The sequence below is a fragment of the Astatotilapia calliptera genome, chromosome 7 (genome assembly GCF_900246225.1).
Source record: "Astatotilapia calliptera chromosome 7, fAstCal1.2, whole genome shotgun sequence".
Lineage (NCBI taxonomy): Eukaryota > Metazoa > Chordata > Actinopteri > Cichliformes > Cichlidae > Astatotilapia > Astatotilapia calliptera.
The window spans coordinates 9596599-9611365 of record NC_039308.1 but is presented as its reverse complement, the minus strand read 5'-3'; the positions used below and the strand labels follow the sequence as shown (position 1 = coordinate 9611365).

Genomic DNA, 14767 nt, shown 5'->3' with positions numbered 1-14767 from the left:
GTGAACCGACAGTTCTTCTTGAAACTGGCTGTCTCTACTGTCTGTGCTTATCTTTCTGAATTAATATAGTAAATCAATGAGGTTTAGAGCCCACCACACAACCTCTGCCTTTGCACCTTTCATATCCTTCATCTGTCATGTTATTGACCACACTCATATTGTCCCTCCTTGTAACATATAACACTATAACAGTGTCAACATTTCATATCACACAAATTAGCACTTTATCCGTCTGTACAGCAGACTGAGACTTTGCGAAGGCCTCCTGGTGAGAAGCATGAAATCACACCACCACCACCTAATGAGCGGGGGGAGCAGGAAGGAGGTCCAAATATTGACAGCTAATACTTGATTGAAGGGTCGGGGTGTCCCCCGGCTCGTAGATGTGTGCTCACACACACCTTCATGCGCTACAGCCGTCTCTGACGTGCACAGAGAGAGGTGGATGCCTCACACACAGTCCTCAGGCCCGGCACCCTGCTGAGACAAATACACAGCTTGACTGTAGGAGATCATTTCTAACTGACTTCATTTCTGGCCCAGACACACCCAGTTGGGTGCCAACACGTACACATACACAAACACTGATTTGTCTTCATCCCTATAACACAAACACACCTGACTGAGCAACGGTTGGGGGGTTTCAGGTGGAAGTCCGCAGGGAAGGTTTCGCAGTATGGTCGACCTAAAAATATAAAGTACTGGGAGGTACTTTGTGGATAAGCTGTAATCCTCTGAACTGGGAAAGAAAGATAAGAAACAACCTCTTAATATGTACGCCTTCATGCTTGTGATAATATGGCATAAAAAGTAGCGGAGGGCTCTTCCGATATAAGATTTATATTATTACAGTAAAAGGAAAACTGAGTGTATTCACTTCAGATTCAGCTGGAAATACAGAGCGTCGATATCCGTGAATCCAGCGCTGTTCGCTTTCACGTTACAATCAGCAACAGGTGATCAGAGTTCTCCACCTGCTGGACAAAAATAACACCTGCAGCTTCTTCTTGATCTCCTCGGTAAGTAATCGGGTACTTTTACCCAAGCACTGCATTTATAGGCGCTCCTAACATTAACTATCAAATCACTTCACTGCACGCAAAATGACCTGTTGTTACTTCGTGGATCTGACATCTTCATGTATGTCCTCGTCTCACAATTGTGGCAGCAGCTTTTGTAAAACCCACAAAAACAGCTAAACACGATCCTACTGCTAGAGGCTGAAAATGTAACCTTAACATAATGGCTTCTTCATCCAGGTTAGGTTTGGCATCAATACATACTAACAGTGACAATCAGGTAATTGGCGCCTGGGCACAGACATGTGGCCTCATCAGGAAAACCCATCAGTCAAATATATTTAGGGACGTTTTCAACTGAAAAGTGATTGACTGAATTATTTTTGTGCTTTTATGATTTTGTTTTGTCTCTTTGTTGTTTTTTTCATATCTGTTTTTTTTGCCTGTAGCAATCACATTTTCTCTTCCTTATATTTAGTTTTCAAAATCTTTTATGGTTATGCTCGCCCTTCAGTCTGTAGTATGGTGTCAGTTTAGTACACACTGTTTACAGGGGCTGTGGGTTTATAACACAACAGATACATAATAATACACCATCACTACAACAACTGAATAAAGTATTATATGTGTTGGAAATTTTGTTGTTCATATGATTTGGCTGATTTGATGTGTTTTAACCACAAGATGGCACTAAATGTTGTGGCTATTAAAGCAGTGGTGGAAAATCTATTTGTAGTCTTTACAATAAGTAAAAACTCCATTACATCTGTTTGCACTCGTTCCTTTTGTGTAACATGGAACCAAAAAATTTAACACTTTCTGAAAAATTCCTAATGTTTCTCCTATTTTGGCTCCTCCACAGTTACAACATGCTTGTTAGTGTACAGTACCAAAGAAAAGGCTGCAGAGGTGCAGCTGCTGACTGAGATGATAACATTGCATGCGTGTGGCAGGGATACATACGATTCATCAGTTAATGTTATGGTGATTTTTCTAAAGAGGTATTCTTTTTCTTTCTTGTCTCGTGTTTGCTGCATGTGTTCTGTATAATTACTGTGGATTACTGAATAATTTATGTGGATTTTACTTCACTTATAAATCAGCACGTGCTCCCTTAATTCTTTTAAATAAATGCTATGGATCAACTACTTAAAAGAGATCAGACAAAGCATTACTGGTATGAGAAAAAAAGGAGGAGGAGCAGGTAAACCAGTTTTTCAACAGGGTTGTTAAAAGACTGAACCAGCCTTGTGGTTTCTAGTGTCCCTCCTTAGAATACCTTTCTCCAGCACTACAAGGCCATGAATGGCCGTCTCCTCCCACCAACACTCCCCCAGTCCCTCAACAACAACACTGAAATACTTCCCAGAAGCAGGAGGGCACCTCCACTCATTTCTCCTATGTTCCTTTTATAGACTGCTCCTCTATATGCCATATACTCATCAAATCCAGCTTTCCTATACAGTTCCATGTTTTTGACCTCTCTCTGAGGCTGAAAAAGATCCATGCTTAAGAAGTCCCCACAACTCTCAGTAACTTCAGTGGCTTTTATGTACAATGCTATGAAGTCCTTCAAAAGTCAATTCTACAGCACTTCAAGCTTTTGGTATGTAAATATTTGGACCTGCTGAGGTGTGTGGACTAGAATGGCATCATTGTGAAGGATGCTTCACAGAGCAGAAGTGTTCAAGAAGTATGGTCATTAACACCAGATAAAGAGGACCTATTCTGCTCATTTCCTGCTCTATACTCCATTGGAGTAGCGTACACTTGCATTCTTTTTCTTTTATACTGGCCTCAAGGGCCCAATATAAAAGAAAGGTCGTCGACTGTCTGAATGGGGCTGTTTTAGCCCCCTAATCCAGCTTTCTTCCGATGGGCTGCCCCCTGTTAAAAATCTTATTATTATTATTATTATTATTATGTTAATTTTTTTGTAAAGCGAAAATGGTCAGATTTCTGAAACTGAAGATAAACTGTTGATATACAAATTAAATTTGTGGCCATTTTAACAATGTTTTCTTTCCATAAACATTTAAACATTTTATTTTATTTTATTTTTTGATCAAATAAGCGTATTTTTTTAATTAAATCATACATATTTTTTAATAGGTTGGTTCAATTTTAAATATCGTCCGTGTGGAGACAGTGGCCGTTAGGGGGAAGAAAAAATAAATTAAAAAGAGGAGGCAGAGGAGAGGAGAGGGGTGGTGCGTGACGTCATGGGTCATGTGACTGGTTTGTTTTGCTTGCTCCAGCTCGCGCTGACAAAAACAGAGGCAGAGGAAGGAAGCGACGACATCAAACCAGCTAGGAGCTCATCTCTATGCGTTGGTGTGTCGCCAAGAAGCTGCCAGCACCGCGGACACGGATAGTTTAATACGTTGTTTTTAGCTTTTATATCGCTGCTTCGAAACAGACACTACCTCCGCCTTCACCTACTGCCAGCTGACCGACTTTGGTGCAACATGCCTTCAGAAAAAACCTTCAAACAAAGAAGGACATTCGGTAGGTCTTACAGTTTCCTAATTTTAACATGTCTCGCTCTGCTTTTCCGCCTTGGGTCGTGGGTTTTCGGTTGTGCCCCGAATTGTCCTCTGAACTGCCCAAAAGTGAATCACAGCGTTGGCGTGCACAGGCCAGGTGGGGGTTAGTTGTTATCCCCGTGCCGAGTATCAGCCTACATTTTGTCAGGCTGCTTCTACTTTCTGCTGCTGCTGATTAACAGAATCAGCCTCCTCGTTGGGCATGTGCTCCTTTTAACTTATAGATGAAAGACAGTTGCTTCCACTCGTGGACTTTGAGCTTTAGATGTAGACGAATATGATGAGGCTGTGAGCTGCTGGCTCGTGTCTCTGTAATGTTTACTTGTGCGAGAGCAGTGCGAGGAAAACAAAGTGGTGTCGAAACGCAGGGCAGAGAGAGGAGAGCTGCAGGATTGGGGGATGGGACAGTTTGTGGAGGAAAAGAAAAGAGTTTAAAAGAGGAGAAAATGTAAAACTGCAACTGAACACGTGGAGTTTACGTGTCCTTCTTTATTTTCTTTCTTCCTGTTTTTCTTTTTTCTTTTTTGGTTTTGGTGCACAGGCCATATAGCCTCGATGCAGAGGATACTTTCACTTGTGTTTCCCAGCCAACAGAGCTAAATGTAAGGCCTGCAAACTCACTGCCGAGTTTCCATAACGCAACGATTATTTAACATTCTTATCCTGTTTATTGGGTTTGCTGCTTGTAACAAAACGATGAAAATCATAAACTAAGTTCAACAGACTTGATGGCCAGAACTTAAAAATATGGAACTTTTTTTTAGTGTTGTCGTTCTAGTTTTTGTTTGGTGTAGTTAGTTTTGCTGCTAGAATTTTGAACATCTTTTCAAATCATACGAATTATTCAAATTTGATTTAAAAATAGCATTTTTATCTCAATGAAAAGATGAAATTTGGATGAATGTATTTAATATTTAAATAAAATAATAATGATACCAAAGAGTGACGTTATAAAAGTAGATAACTTTTTAACTTATGTCCGTATCATAATTACTACCTAATAAACAAAGATGTGTACTTGCTGCCTTCAACGTTAGAAGTATGTTTCCCAGCATGACTAAACATGCATGTGCTTCATGTTATATGTCTAAATATACACAAACAAAGCGTGTGCGTTCCAGCCTGCTCTGACAAACGTGTTATGTGTACATATGATGATGTTAAAGTTGGCATGAAGCTGTGACAGTCCAACAAGTCTGGTCCAAAAACTACTGGTTAACGTGGTCATGTGAAAATTTTTGTAATATTGCCATTTCAGAAACAGTTTTGTGTGTATACATGAATGTTTACTCAGTGATAAGGGTCACTAGCTGGTAGTCATGTTGCCTTTTATCTAATCTTTGTGTTACTGTCCTCTGTGGACAGAATAATCTAGCCCCATGTGTTTAGTTTTGTTTTTTAACATAAATGATCCGTTACGTAGTTACTAGGCTTGTCATAGAATGACTCAGGAACTTAAAGGGAGTTTCCCAGTGTCCCCTTGAGGTAACTGACGAATTCCCAATATTACATAACAAAGATGTATTTAAAAAGCACATCCTTTTAACCTCAAAGTCATTTGCTTCCCATTTAGTTGGTTTTTCTCTCCCCCTATTGGTCTGGTCATGAGAGACTGACGCATGCAGAACTTCCTTGTTTCTGATTGAAACGCAGTTATGGAAAAATGTAATAATAGAAATTTTTTTTTCAGTTTTAGCATGAAAATAAACATTTGTGTTTTGGCCGCAGCATGTTAATCAGTTAATTTAGTTAGACAGTCTTACAGTGGCCGCACAGTTTTCTGAACAACAACTTCTTTCAGCGGTGGGTCACAGGGACACCAGAGACTAAAAGCTTCAGGTTTTTTTTTAATTGTCTCTACTCGACTCCATTCAGGTAATTCAAGGTCCAAAATCTGATGTTTAGTTCAAGTAGGTAGTGCTGCTGCAAGTAGAAGGTGATATTTTTGGTCATATGTGCTGGTTGTAGACTGTGTGTACAAAAATTATGTTGCCACCTGTTGGTTTTGGACTAATTTTTATCCCTGTTTTCTGGAGTCAAAAGCATTAGATGACCAGCTGACGCCAACAAGCTTGGTTAGCAGCTGTATCTATAAGCTGTACAGGTGCAGTGCAATGACATGCATATCTGCTAACCATTGCTAATAAACAGACCAATTAATAGTAGAATTTCAATCCAGTCTTTGGGTTATCACTGTGAAGAAAAAACCCAATTATTAGTTCTGCTTTCAGCCAAGATTTCCAAGGAACTAGAATGCACATGTCCGATAAACGCACACAAGATTTGCAATCCCAGTAATCAGTGCAGACTTTGAATAGATAATAAGTGGATCATAATTTTTTGCCTAATGATCTGCTAATCACTGCAGAACAATGCTGTTGCACCATGAGTGGATTTTAGAAAAGCCCATCTTGTTTTCACTCGAGCGCTTTACCCCAGTAAGCAGTTTGTTCCCGTGTGATTCTGTGCTCCATGTCTCTAATCCTACTTTTTCTTTTTAATTGAATTGGACCTATTATGGTTTTCGTTATGTTCTTACATGTATGCACTGTTAAAATAGTGGTTGCTCATACTGAACGTGACTAAACTTTCAACTTTGAGGCACGTGTGTACAAGTTTACCCTGTGCTCTGAAAACGCACTCTGTTTCAGACATTTTTTTTCTGCTCTTGGCTATGTATGATGTCAGTAAGAGCAGGTATCAGATAATATGCTCAGCAACAGCACCCACCTGCTGCCCTCTTTGTTTAGGACAGCCAGTAAGGATTCCTAAAACAGCTTGTACCAAATGAGAGAAGACATATTCTAAACTATAGATCTGTCTAGTACATAAAGCTTACCGGTGTTATAAATGTTTAACGGGACGCTTTTTTAATCTGTTTCAGAAATTAGTAGGCAGCCACTTACAGCTGTGACATTGTTTGGTCTGATGTGCATCACCTCGCAAACCTGTTGAACCACAGGTTGTAAAAACAGTCACAGTCACCTGATACGAGAACCAAAGATATTATTGTGCAGATAGGGATATGTAAAACAAACAGCATGCAAATAGGATAGGATTTGCTGCCAGCTTTTTTCTTCTTTTTGCCTTATTTGTCATTGACCGTGTTTGTCTTTTATCAGCTCATTCCGGTTGATGCCCACTGACCTTTTTTCTGCTCCACAGAACAGCGAGTAGAAGATGTCAGACTGATCCGGGAGCAGCACCCCAACAAGATACCTGTGAGTTCAAGTACATGTTTAAAATGTCTGAAGCTGACAGTGATGTTGGTGTGGTTGTGGACAAGTGTGATGTGCAAAGCAGCACACAGGAACTTTCCGCAGTAGAAAATGTTACCGCATATTTCCTGGTTGTAGCTCACAGCGACTGATTAAATGTCTTTTGTCTGAAAGAGCTTTCTGTTCCTCGATGGGATTTTCCAGTCGACTCTGTTGGAGATGCATTTATCATTTTAGCAGTTGTGATGTAGCAGCTGTTTTTTTTCTGGAATGTTGTGTTAAAAGTGGGTGCAGCTGCATTACCATGTAAGTGGCCAGCACCTCTTAGCAACCACCAATAAACAAATGCACACCTCGTGTTTCACCTGCTCATTTTATCAGTGAGATAGAGTATCAGCACAGCTTTGCACCTGTCGTTTCATGTAAGGGCTCTTCTCGTCTGTGTGTTTGTGCACGCTTCCTGTGTGCTCCCCGGGGTTATAAACTGCCGTGTCACAGTAAGTATGAGACCAGAGGCAGATGTGCTGTGTCACTGTAATGTAACTCCACCCAGACAGCCACAGTGGAGCCTGAAGGAGGTGGAGAGGCAGACTGCTAATAGCTTTCACATTAGGGTCAGACTCAGTAGTGTCCTGCTTTCACAATACACAGGGGTCAGCACATGTCTAAATACTTCAGGTGATATAGTAGTCTCGCATCACTCTTTCGCCACATTTCTTTATGTTTTGCTGGGAAAAGGGAAATGTGTTCAGTGATTTTAGGGCTGCACGATTAATCATTAGAAAATCGCGATCTCGATTCATACTTATGTGCGATCTCATTTCCAAATGACAACGATTTAAAAAAAAAAAAAAAAAAAAAAAAAGACAACGACGATTGTACCGCATTTTGATCCGGGACGTAATCTGCATGAAAACAAGCGCTCACTCTTCCTGCTCAACAAATGACAAGGGCGGAGCCTTATACCACGTGATACAGAAGCTGTGCCGTGTGATGCTAAAATTTTTTTTTGTTTCCTGTTCTCATGCTGTCCTACCATGGAAGCATAGCATGAGTAGGGGTCTCTTTTTTTCCTCTTGTACTTTCCCCAGTGTAGTGTACATTTCAATGTTTTGTTCTGATTCTACCAATCTCTGACCTGTATCCCCATGTAATGTTTGTGCTATATGTGTAAGGTCGGGGGGGGGGTCCTATTTCACTGCAGGGCAACCTGCATGTGACGAATAAAGCTTTGATTGATTGATTGATTGAAATTAGCAGGGAAAAACAACGGAGAGCACGTGACAGGAGAAAATCCGTCCCGGTCAACCACCCAAACATCAATAACGGAAACCTCATACCCTATACACGCCGAACTCCCGCAGGCACAAAGAAATTACGGAGGCTATTATCACCTGACCAAAGATATGGCTCCCATCAACACTGTGCAAAACCAGGGATTTAGGAAAATGATCAACACCCTAGACAAACGCTACACAGTGCCGTCCCGCAACTATTTTTCTATTGTTGCACTACCTGCTCTATACACGCAGCGTCGAGCAACGGTGGAGACGGAATTTCAAGCAGTACAACATTTTGCGGCAACCACAAAACGTGAGACATTTGTTGTTTTGATGTTCAGTTTCAACTGTTACGAAGTTGATGTGCAGTTAATAAGTGCAATAAATATTTATATTGGAAAAGAAAATCGTTAGAGAATCGTGATCTCAATTCTAAGCCAAAAAATCGTGATTCTCATTCTATGCAAAATCGTGCAGTCCTAAGTGATTTATTGAAATGTGCAAACATATGTGTAAATGGAAAACAGAGTGTAGAATTCTACTGAGTCCCATCTGTCTTTTCAGGCCAAGATATGACTTTTGGGATCCTCAAAAGAGTGTCCTTTCAGGTGCAGGTGTACAGCAGAGTGCTGTCCTGTTGAGGTGGCCTCCTACCTGCTCTGTGTCATGCATTTGTGGAGTGATTGTTGGGTTTGGTTGTTTTAGAACTGAAGGCGCTTTTTGGACTTTGCTCCTCCCTGCGCATGTTGAGGTTTCGCCCTGTTAAAGGGGAGTTTTTACTTTCCACTATCAATTGCTTGCTTATAGGAGCTTATCTGATTGCTGAGGTTTCCTCTGTGTTATTGTAGGATCTTTACCATGCAATATAAAGCGCCTTGAGGCAACTGCTGTTGTGATTTGGCGCTAAATAAATAAAGTTGAATTAAATTAAAAAATTGTAAAATGTCTTCATAAACATAAAGAACCCACTTATTATCTTTTCAAGCACTTGAAACTGCCACGACCTGGGTGATTGAGAGCCCACACAGACATGCTGCCTGCAGACAATTTTAAATTATAAGTTTCTTCTGTGCAAATATTTGAATTACCAGGTACTTTGTGCAAGCAGGAGCAGGTTCAACTGTGGGATGAAATCCTCTCTGGGAAAGCAACCGAATGAGCTCTGGCCAGTCAGCCAGCTGCACAGTAAACTTTTAAAGACTGAAGAAGTTGTGCACTAGTAAATCAATCATGGATGACATTGGCTAAAAATAATAATGAAATGCTCTTTAAAAAATTATCAAATATTCATGGTCTGTGTGGAAGCAGACAAATAGTATTTTGTTATCTGAAATAATATATGAACCAATTACTTTGAAACAAAACAGCAAACCAATTTCCAATGTCCAAAACTGATTGCAGCTTCATTTTCACTTGCATTGCTTGATAAACAGCCCCTAACACGACAATATTGAAAGTCTGGAGAAAGAAAAACAGTACATTTTCTCATCTGTGAGGCTTAAATATTAGAATGTCTTTATCTTGTACTTACTAATAAAATATAAAATTAGGATTTCTGAACTAAACAGCTGCTCTAACCTTTTAACTTAATTCAAACACTAAAGTCAGTCTACACATCACTGGCCTGTGAAAGCAGCCTTGTCATTGTCTTGTGGCACTTTCAGCAGAAATGGTGAAGAGGTTTACTGAGGCCGCTGCTTTTCTGCCCAGATGAAATGCATTAGCATGCCAAGCGAAAGCTGAGGAAGCTCTGGGTCAGCAGGTCTCACTGGATTAGTGCTAGAACCCCTTAGTGCTGTGGTCTGGACTGTAAATCTGAAGTTTCCCTTTGTCAACAGGTGATCATCATGCTGGTATTATACTCACTTCTGGACATGCATACAGACAAGTAATTGTTCTCATTAGACTGTTTTCCAGTTTGCACTTGGTGCCCTTGTAGTGCAGCGTCTGCACACTCACAACTTATCGAAGGGCACGCAAGCATTCACACAATTTGTGTTCATGTGATGATAAAATGTAGGTCACTCAGACCCAGGCAGCCTCTCACACACTCATGGACTTCTGTGGGTTGCACTGGGTGGGTCGAGCATGTAGGACACTCACTCAGTTGCAAGAATTTTGTGTAGCTGACGCCTGTTCTATCACACAGTCCGCTAATGTTGTGTAACGTCAGGTCGCAGTTCATCAGATGTTTGCGTTGTCACAGGGGCCTCCGCGGGGTAGAGTCTACAAACCTTCAGTGCTGTGATGCATGGCTTCATTAGTACCAATGTGATCATTACTAAATGCCATAACTTTTTGAAGGGTTTTCCTTCGCAAATACATTCGCTCTGATTGGTTAGCTGACCCAGGAGAAATATGGCAAAGTTGGTTATGTACTATAACCTTAACTATATAAGCTCTAGTATAGCCTTAACCTCGTAAGAGCTGTTGGTTTGTAACAAAAACCAGAAGTTCAACCAGGTTTCAATCAGAATCCAACAAAGGACACAAGAAGATTTGCACTGGACTATTTGTGGTTTTAAACCATGTACCATCAGACAGTGCGGTGTTGCCTCGGTATATTTAAGCAACACTGAACAATAACACACAATAACACCATAATATTGGTTTTTCATTTCCTGAAACGCGAGTGCATGAAACATCTTGTTCACTCCTGCAGCCGACAACAGAACATTGTTTGTGTTCTGCTCACAGTGAGACATGTTAGAATTAGCAGCTTTCCTAAAGTGGAAAGAGGGAGTAATGCCTGCTGCTAGGCAGGCTCTAAAAAAAGAAAGAAAGAACAGTGTCTACATTTTGAATAAGACACGTTAAACACAGAGAAGTGTCTTAAATATTTGCGTAACAAACGAGGAAAGTTGTGCTAAAAAAACACAACCCCACTGCTATATTAGTTCTCCACAGCTATCCAGTCATTCATCATCATTGTCACCCGAACTGGGCTGGATTTGCATTCTTGTTTTCCCTTGTAGTTGCGCTCCATCAGTTAAAACAGCTAATTAAGACAAAACATGTGATCGGAAACTAAGATTGTGAGTGCGGCCTGAGTGACAGTGATTGGTTGTTTTTTGTTAAGAGAAGCTTTGATTCGTTGAACTTATAGGCCGCTTCAGAGCGTTAAGTAGAGGCTGACAGCCTTTGTTTAATCAGCACATCACTGTGAGTTAAATTGGGTTTTGCCAGCCTTTAATACAGAGTCTGATTGTGATTCTTTCTGAAGTGGAGTCTAATCCTGTGGGTTTGAAACCCATCTTACATATCTTAGTAAAACAATGGCATTCCCTTTCAAGTCTAACGCAAATCTTGATCTAGTAGATGTGGATTTAGATTCACAGGGACCCGACTGTGAGGCAGAGAGCTGTGTTCTTTTATTTAACCTCTCCATCTGATATTGGCAGCTCAAGCTTCCTTATTACATCTCACTGGTCTCAGACACACAAAGGGCACAGGAAATGCACCATTCATGGAAGCTGACCAGCTAAAAGAAGAAAAAGAGGAGAAATGAATTGCTGATAAAGTTTTTGCCTCCTGCAGGTGATCATTGAGAGATATAAAGGAGAAAAGCAGCTCCCCGTACTGGACAAGACCAAGTTCCTGGTGCCAGACCATGTCAACATGAGTGAACTCATCAAGATCATCAGGTAGACGCTGACCTCTTCTCCCCTCCTCACCATCTCTCCTTTACATTCATCATTTTCTCCTCTTCAGTTTTGTTTGCTTTTCTTAAATATCTCCAACTCCTCTTTTGTCTGTCTTTTCCTTCACTTTCACTTCTTTTAATTTCCTTTCATCTCCTCTTTCTTTGGCTTTCCCTTTTCCTTTTTTTTTTTTAAAAAACGTCTTCATCCCTTTTCCTGGCATCAAATTTCCTTTCTTCTTTCTTTCATCTGTTTTGCATATTTGTTACATACAAAACATATTTGCATATATATTCTTCTTACTTACTCATTCCATGTTCTGTATTTTTAATGACCTCAATATACCAAACCTTTGTTGCACTTTTCTGAGCTAGCAAACATATGGATGGATGGATGGATTGAGGGAGGAAGGGATAAATAGATGGATGCCATATTTTTTCCATACATTTCCTTTTCTCTTTCTTTCAATCTCATATTTTATTCACTCTCCTTCCCCTTCTTTCATTTCCTTTCACAAGTTCTTTTCCACTTCTTGATTTTATTCCTCTCCTATCCATAGTTTATACTTAGGATATTTTTTCCCTCTCACTTTCTTCTATTGTCTCCCCTTTTTCTCACTCTTGTCATGTCTTTCATTCCCCACCAGGAGGCGCCTCCAGCTAAACTCCAACCAGGCTTTCTTCCTGCTGGTTAACGGTCACAGTATGGTGTCTGTGTCGGCCGCCATCTCTGAGGTGTATGAGCGAGAGCGCGACCAAGATGGCTTCCTCTATATGGTATACGCCTCCCAGGAAACCTTCGGCGCTGCCACGACTGCCCAGTGAACAACCTTCCTTCATCCTTCAGTTTCTTCTTCCACTGGACCCGGCGACTGGACAGTTGTAGTTTTTAGTTTCCCCGTCCCCCCTTTCATGTCTCTTGTCACATTCTTTTGAGTATTAACTGTAAGAACTAAAACACAGACACAAACTGCTAAATCTAAACACAGCATCTGATCGTCTGTCAGCTCATTTTGGTCCTGGTTATTTGTCTGTGTGCCGCCACTCTCAGTCTGTAGCATAAAGCCGCAAGGGGTGACCAGAAACAGCAGAGTTTAGGTAGAGAGATCCCCACCCCACCTAAAATGTAACCGACTCAGGCCAATAAGAGTCTTTCCTCTCTGGATAAATCCTGTCCTCTGGCATTTACATGTTGATGGCATTTTCAGTTTCCAGTGTTGTGGCTAAACGTCTCCTAGGCTGTATTTATGTTAATGTATATATAAATTTCAGGTAGTGATGTTACATAAAAAGGTGGTGAGGCTCACCACTTATCTGTGTCTATATATACATTAGACAATGAACAAAGCCAGCCTTCTGTTGCAGTTAGAAGATAAAGCTTGGGGATTTCTTTTGCCAGAGAGATTTGAAAATTAAGAAGAGAAGATCCTTAAGCGTCACGTGTCGTCACATTCCCTTCACGGTCTTCCTTCTTTGCCGTTTTTACACCTTGCTGCATTTTGTAGTCTGAAGCATCCTCGCTGTATGATGTTAGGAAACTGCTTTGCTCTTGAAACAGATGATTGTAGTCCACCGAAAAGAGAAAAAGAAAAAAAAAAGATGCCTCGTTTGTTGGTGTACAGATATTGTTGACTTTGAATATAAAAGGGGTTCCGATGTGAGTGTAACCAAGTTGATTTTTGGACACTATAAGGAGCGTGGTCTGATTGCACGAGTGACTGGAGGATTGATGGTGTTGCTGGAAGGAAAAAAAAATGCAGAACAGGGGAGGAGTTTGCCATGTCCTCATCCTTTTTTTTTTCTTTTTTTTTTAAATTCATTTTTTTTTTTTTTTGCAGAAACAATGATTGGAGAGAGCAAAACACAGGCAGGTTCACGAACATCGTGTCTGGCTGTGGGTTTTTTTTTTTTTCCCTTTAACCCACAGGGCTGATTTTTCCCAGAGCTGTCACTGCTGTTCAGTTTCACTTCACTGAATTACAACAAGCACTGTCACTACAGGGGAATTTAGGAATTTACACCTGCCCAGTAGGTTTTTAAAGGGCGGCACTCTTTCACAGATTTGAGTTTTAGCTGCTTTATATCACAGTATTTTTATCTTTTTGGTTCCTTGACTGTACGATGTGTTGCGACTATTCGCTGTCTGCAGTACAAATAGTTTAAGCTACTGTGTGTTTGTAACAGAGGGGTGGAGCATTTGTGTGTGTGGGTGTGTGCATTGTCCTTTCCGCCTGCTCCTCTGTTTCACACACATCCACATACAGCAATATCACACAGCCTCCTTTATGTATTTATGTTGGTATTTTGTAAACAATAAAAGGAGGGAAAAAAGGTTCCTGTATTTTGTTTTGTTTTCCTGACCATTAAACCCTAAATTGACTTCATTACTGCTACATATGTGAAAGGACAGCATTAAAAGGTGATGCTGTAGTTTAAACAATAGAATGCCATATAATGACGTCTGTGCTTACATGTCCAACAGCTGATCACCGATTTGTATAAAAGATGCACATAAAATACGTGATTGCCCGACTGACTAATCACCTTGTCTGTTGCTTGTTTTAATGCTGAAGGGCAACCCTCTTCTGAGTTCTTTACACTGAAAATCAATTAGATTGAACCAGAGCAGACAGGATCATAGCAGTAACAGCAAAAATGCCAAATGTTAGGCAGCTTAGAGAATTCTACTTTTAAATACCACAAATAGGAACCACAAATAAGCCTAAAGCCTTAGAGTAAAGTGCCCTAATATAGTGATACAATATTACGAGATAAGATGGGGCCTGATTATTTAAGACCTTGTATGTGAGGAGAGGCATTTTATATTTGATTTTGGATTTAACGGGGAGTCAATGAAGAAGTATGCCCTCTCTTTCTAGTCCCTGTCAGTACTCTTGCTGCAGCATTTTGGATCAACTGAAGGCCTTTCAGGGAGTTTTTAGGACATCCTGATAATAACTGCATAAAAGTAATTCAGCCTAGAAGTAATAACTGCATAAACTAGCTTTTTAGCATCACTCTGAGACGGGATGTTTCCAATTTTTACAGATATTCCACAAATGGA

General features: G+C 40.5%; 1 protein-coding gene across 1 annotated transcript; it reads left to right on the top strand.

The window, feature by feature from the left end:
- The first annotated feature begins 3240 nt into the window (after positions 1 to 3240).
- map1lc3b (microtubule-associated protein 1 light chain 3 beta) lies at positions 3241 to 14243 on the top strand. Its single transcript, XM_026172952.1, has 4 exons — positions 3241 to 3527; positions 6731 to 6786; positions 11601 to 11707; positions 12351 to 14243. The coding sequence occupies exons 1-4, from the start codon at positions 3488 to 3490 to the stop codon at positions 12526 to 12528; spliced, it is 381 nt and encodes a 126-aa protein (XP_026028737.1). The 5' UTR covers positions 3241 to 3487; the 3' UTR covers positions 12529 to 14243.
- Positions 14244 to 14767: the final 524 nt, after the last annotated feature.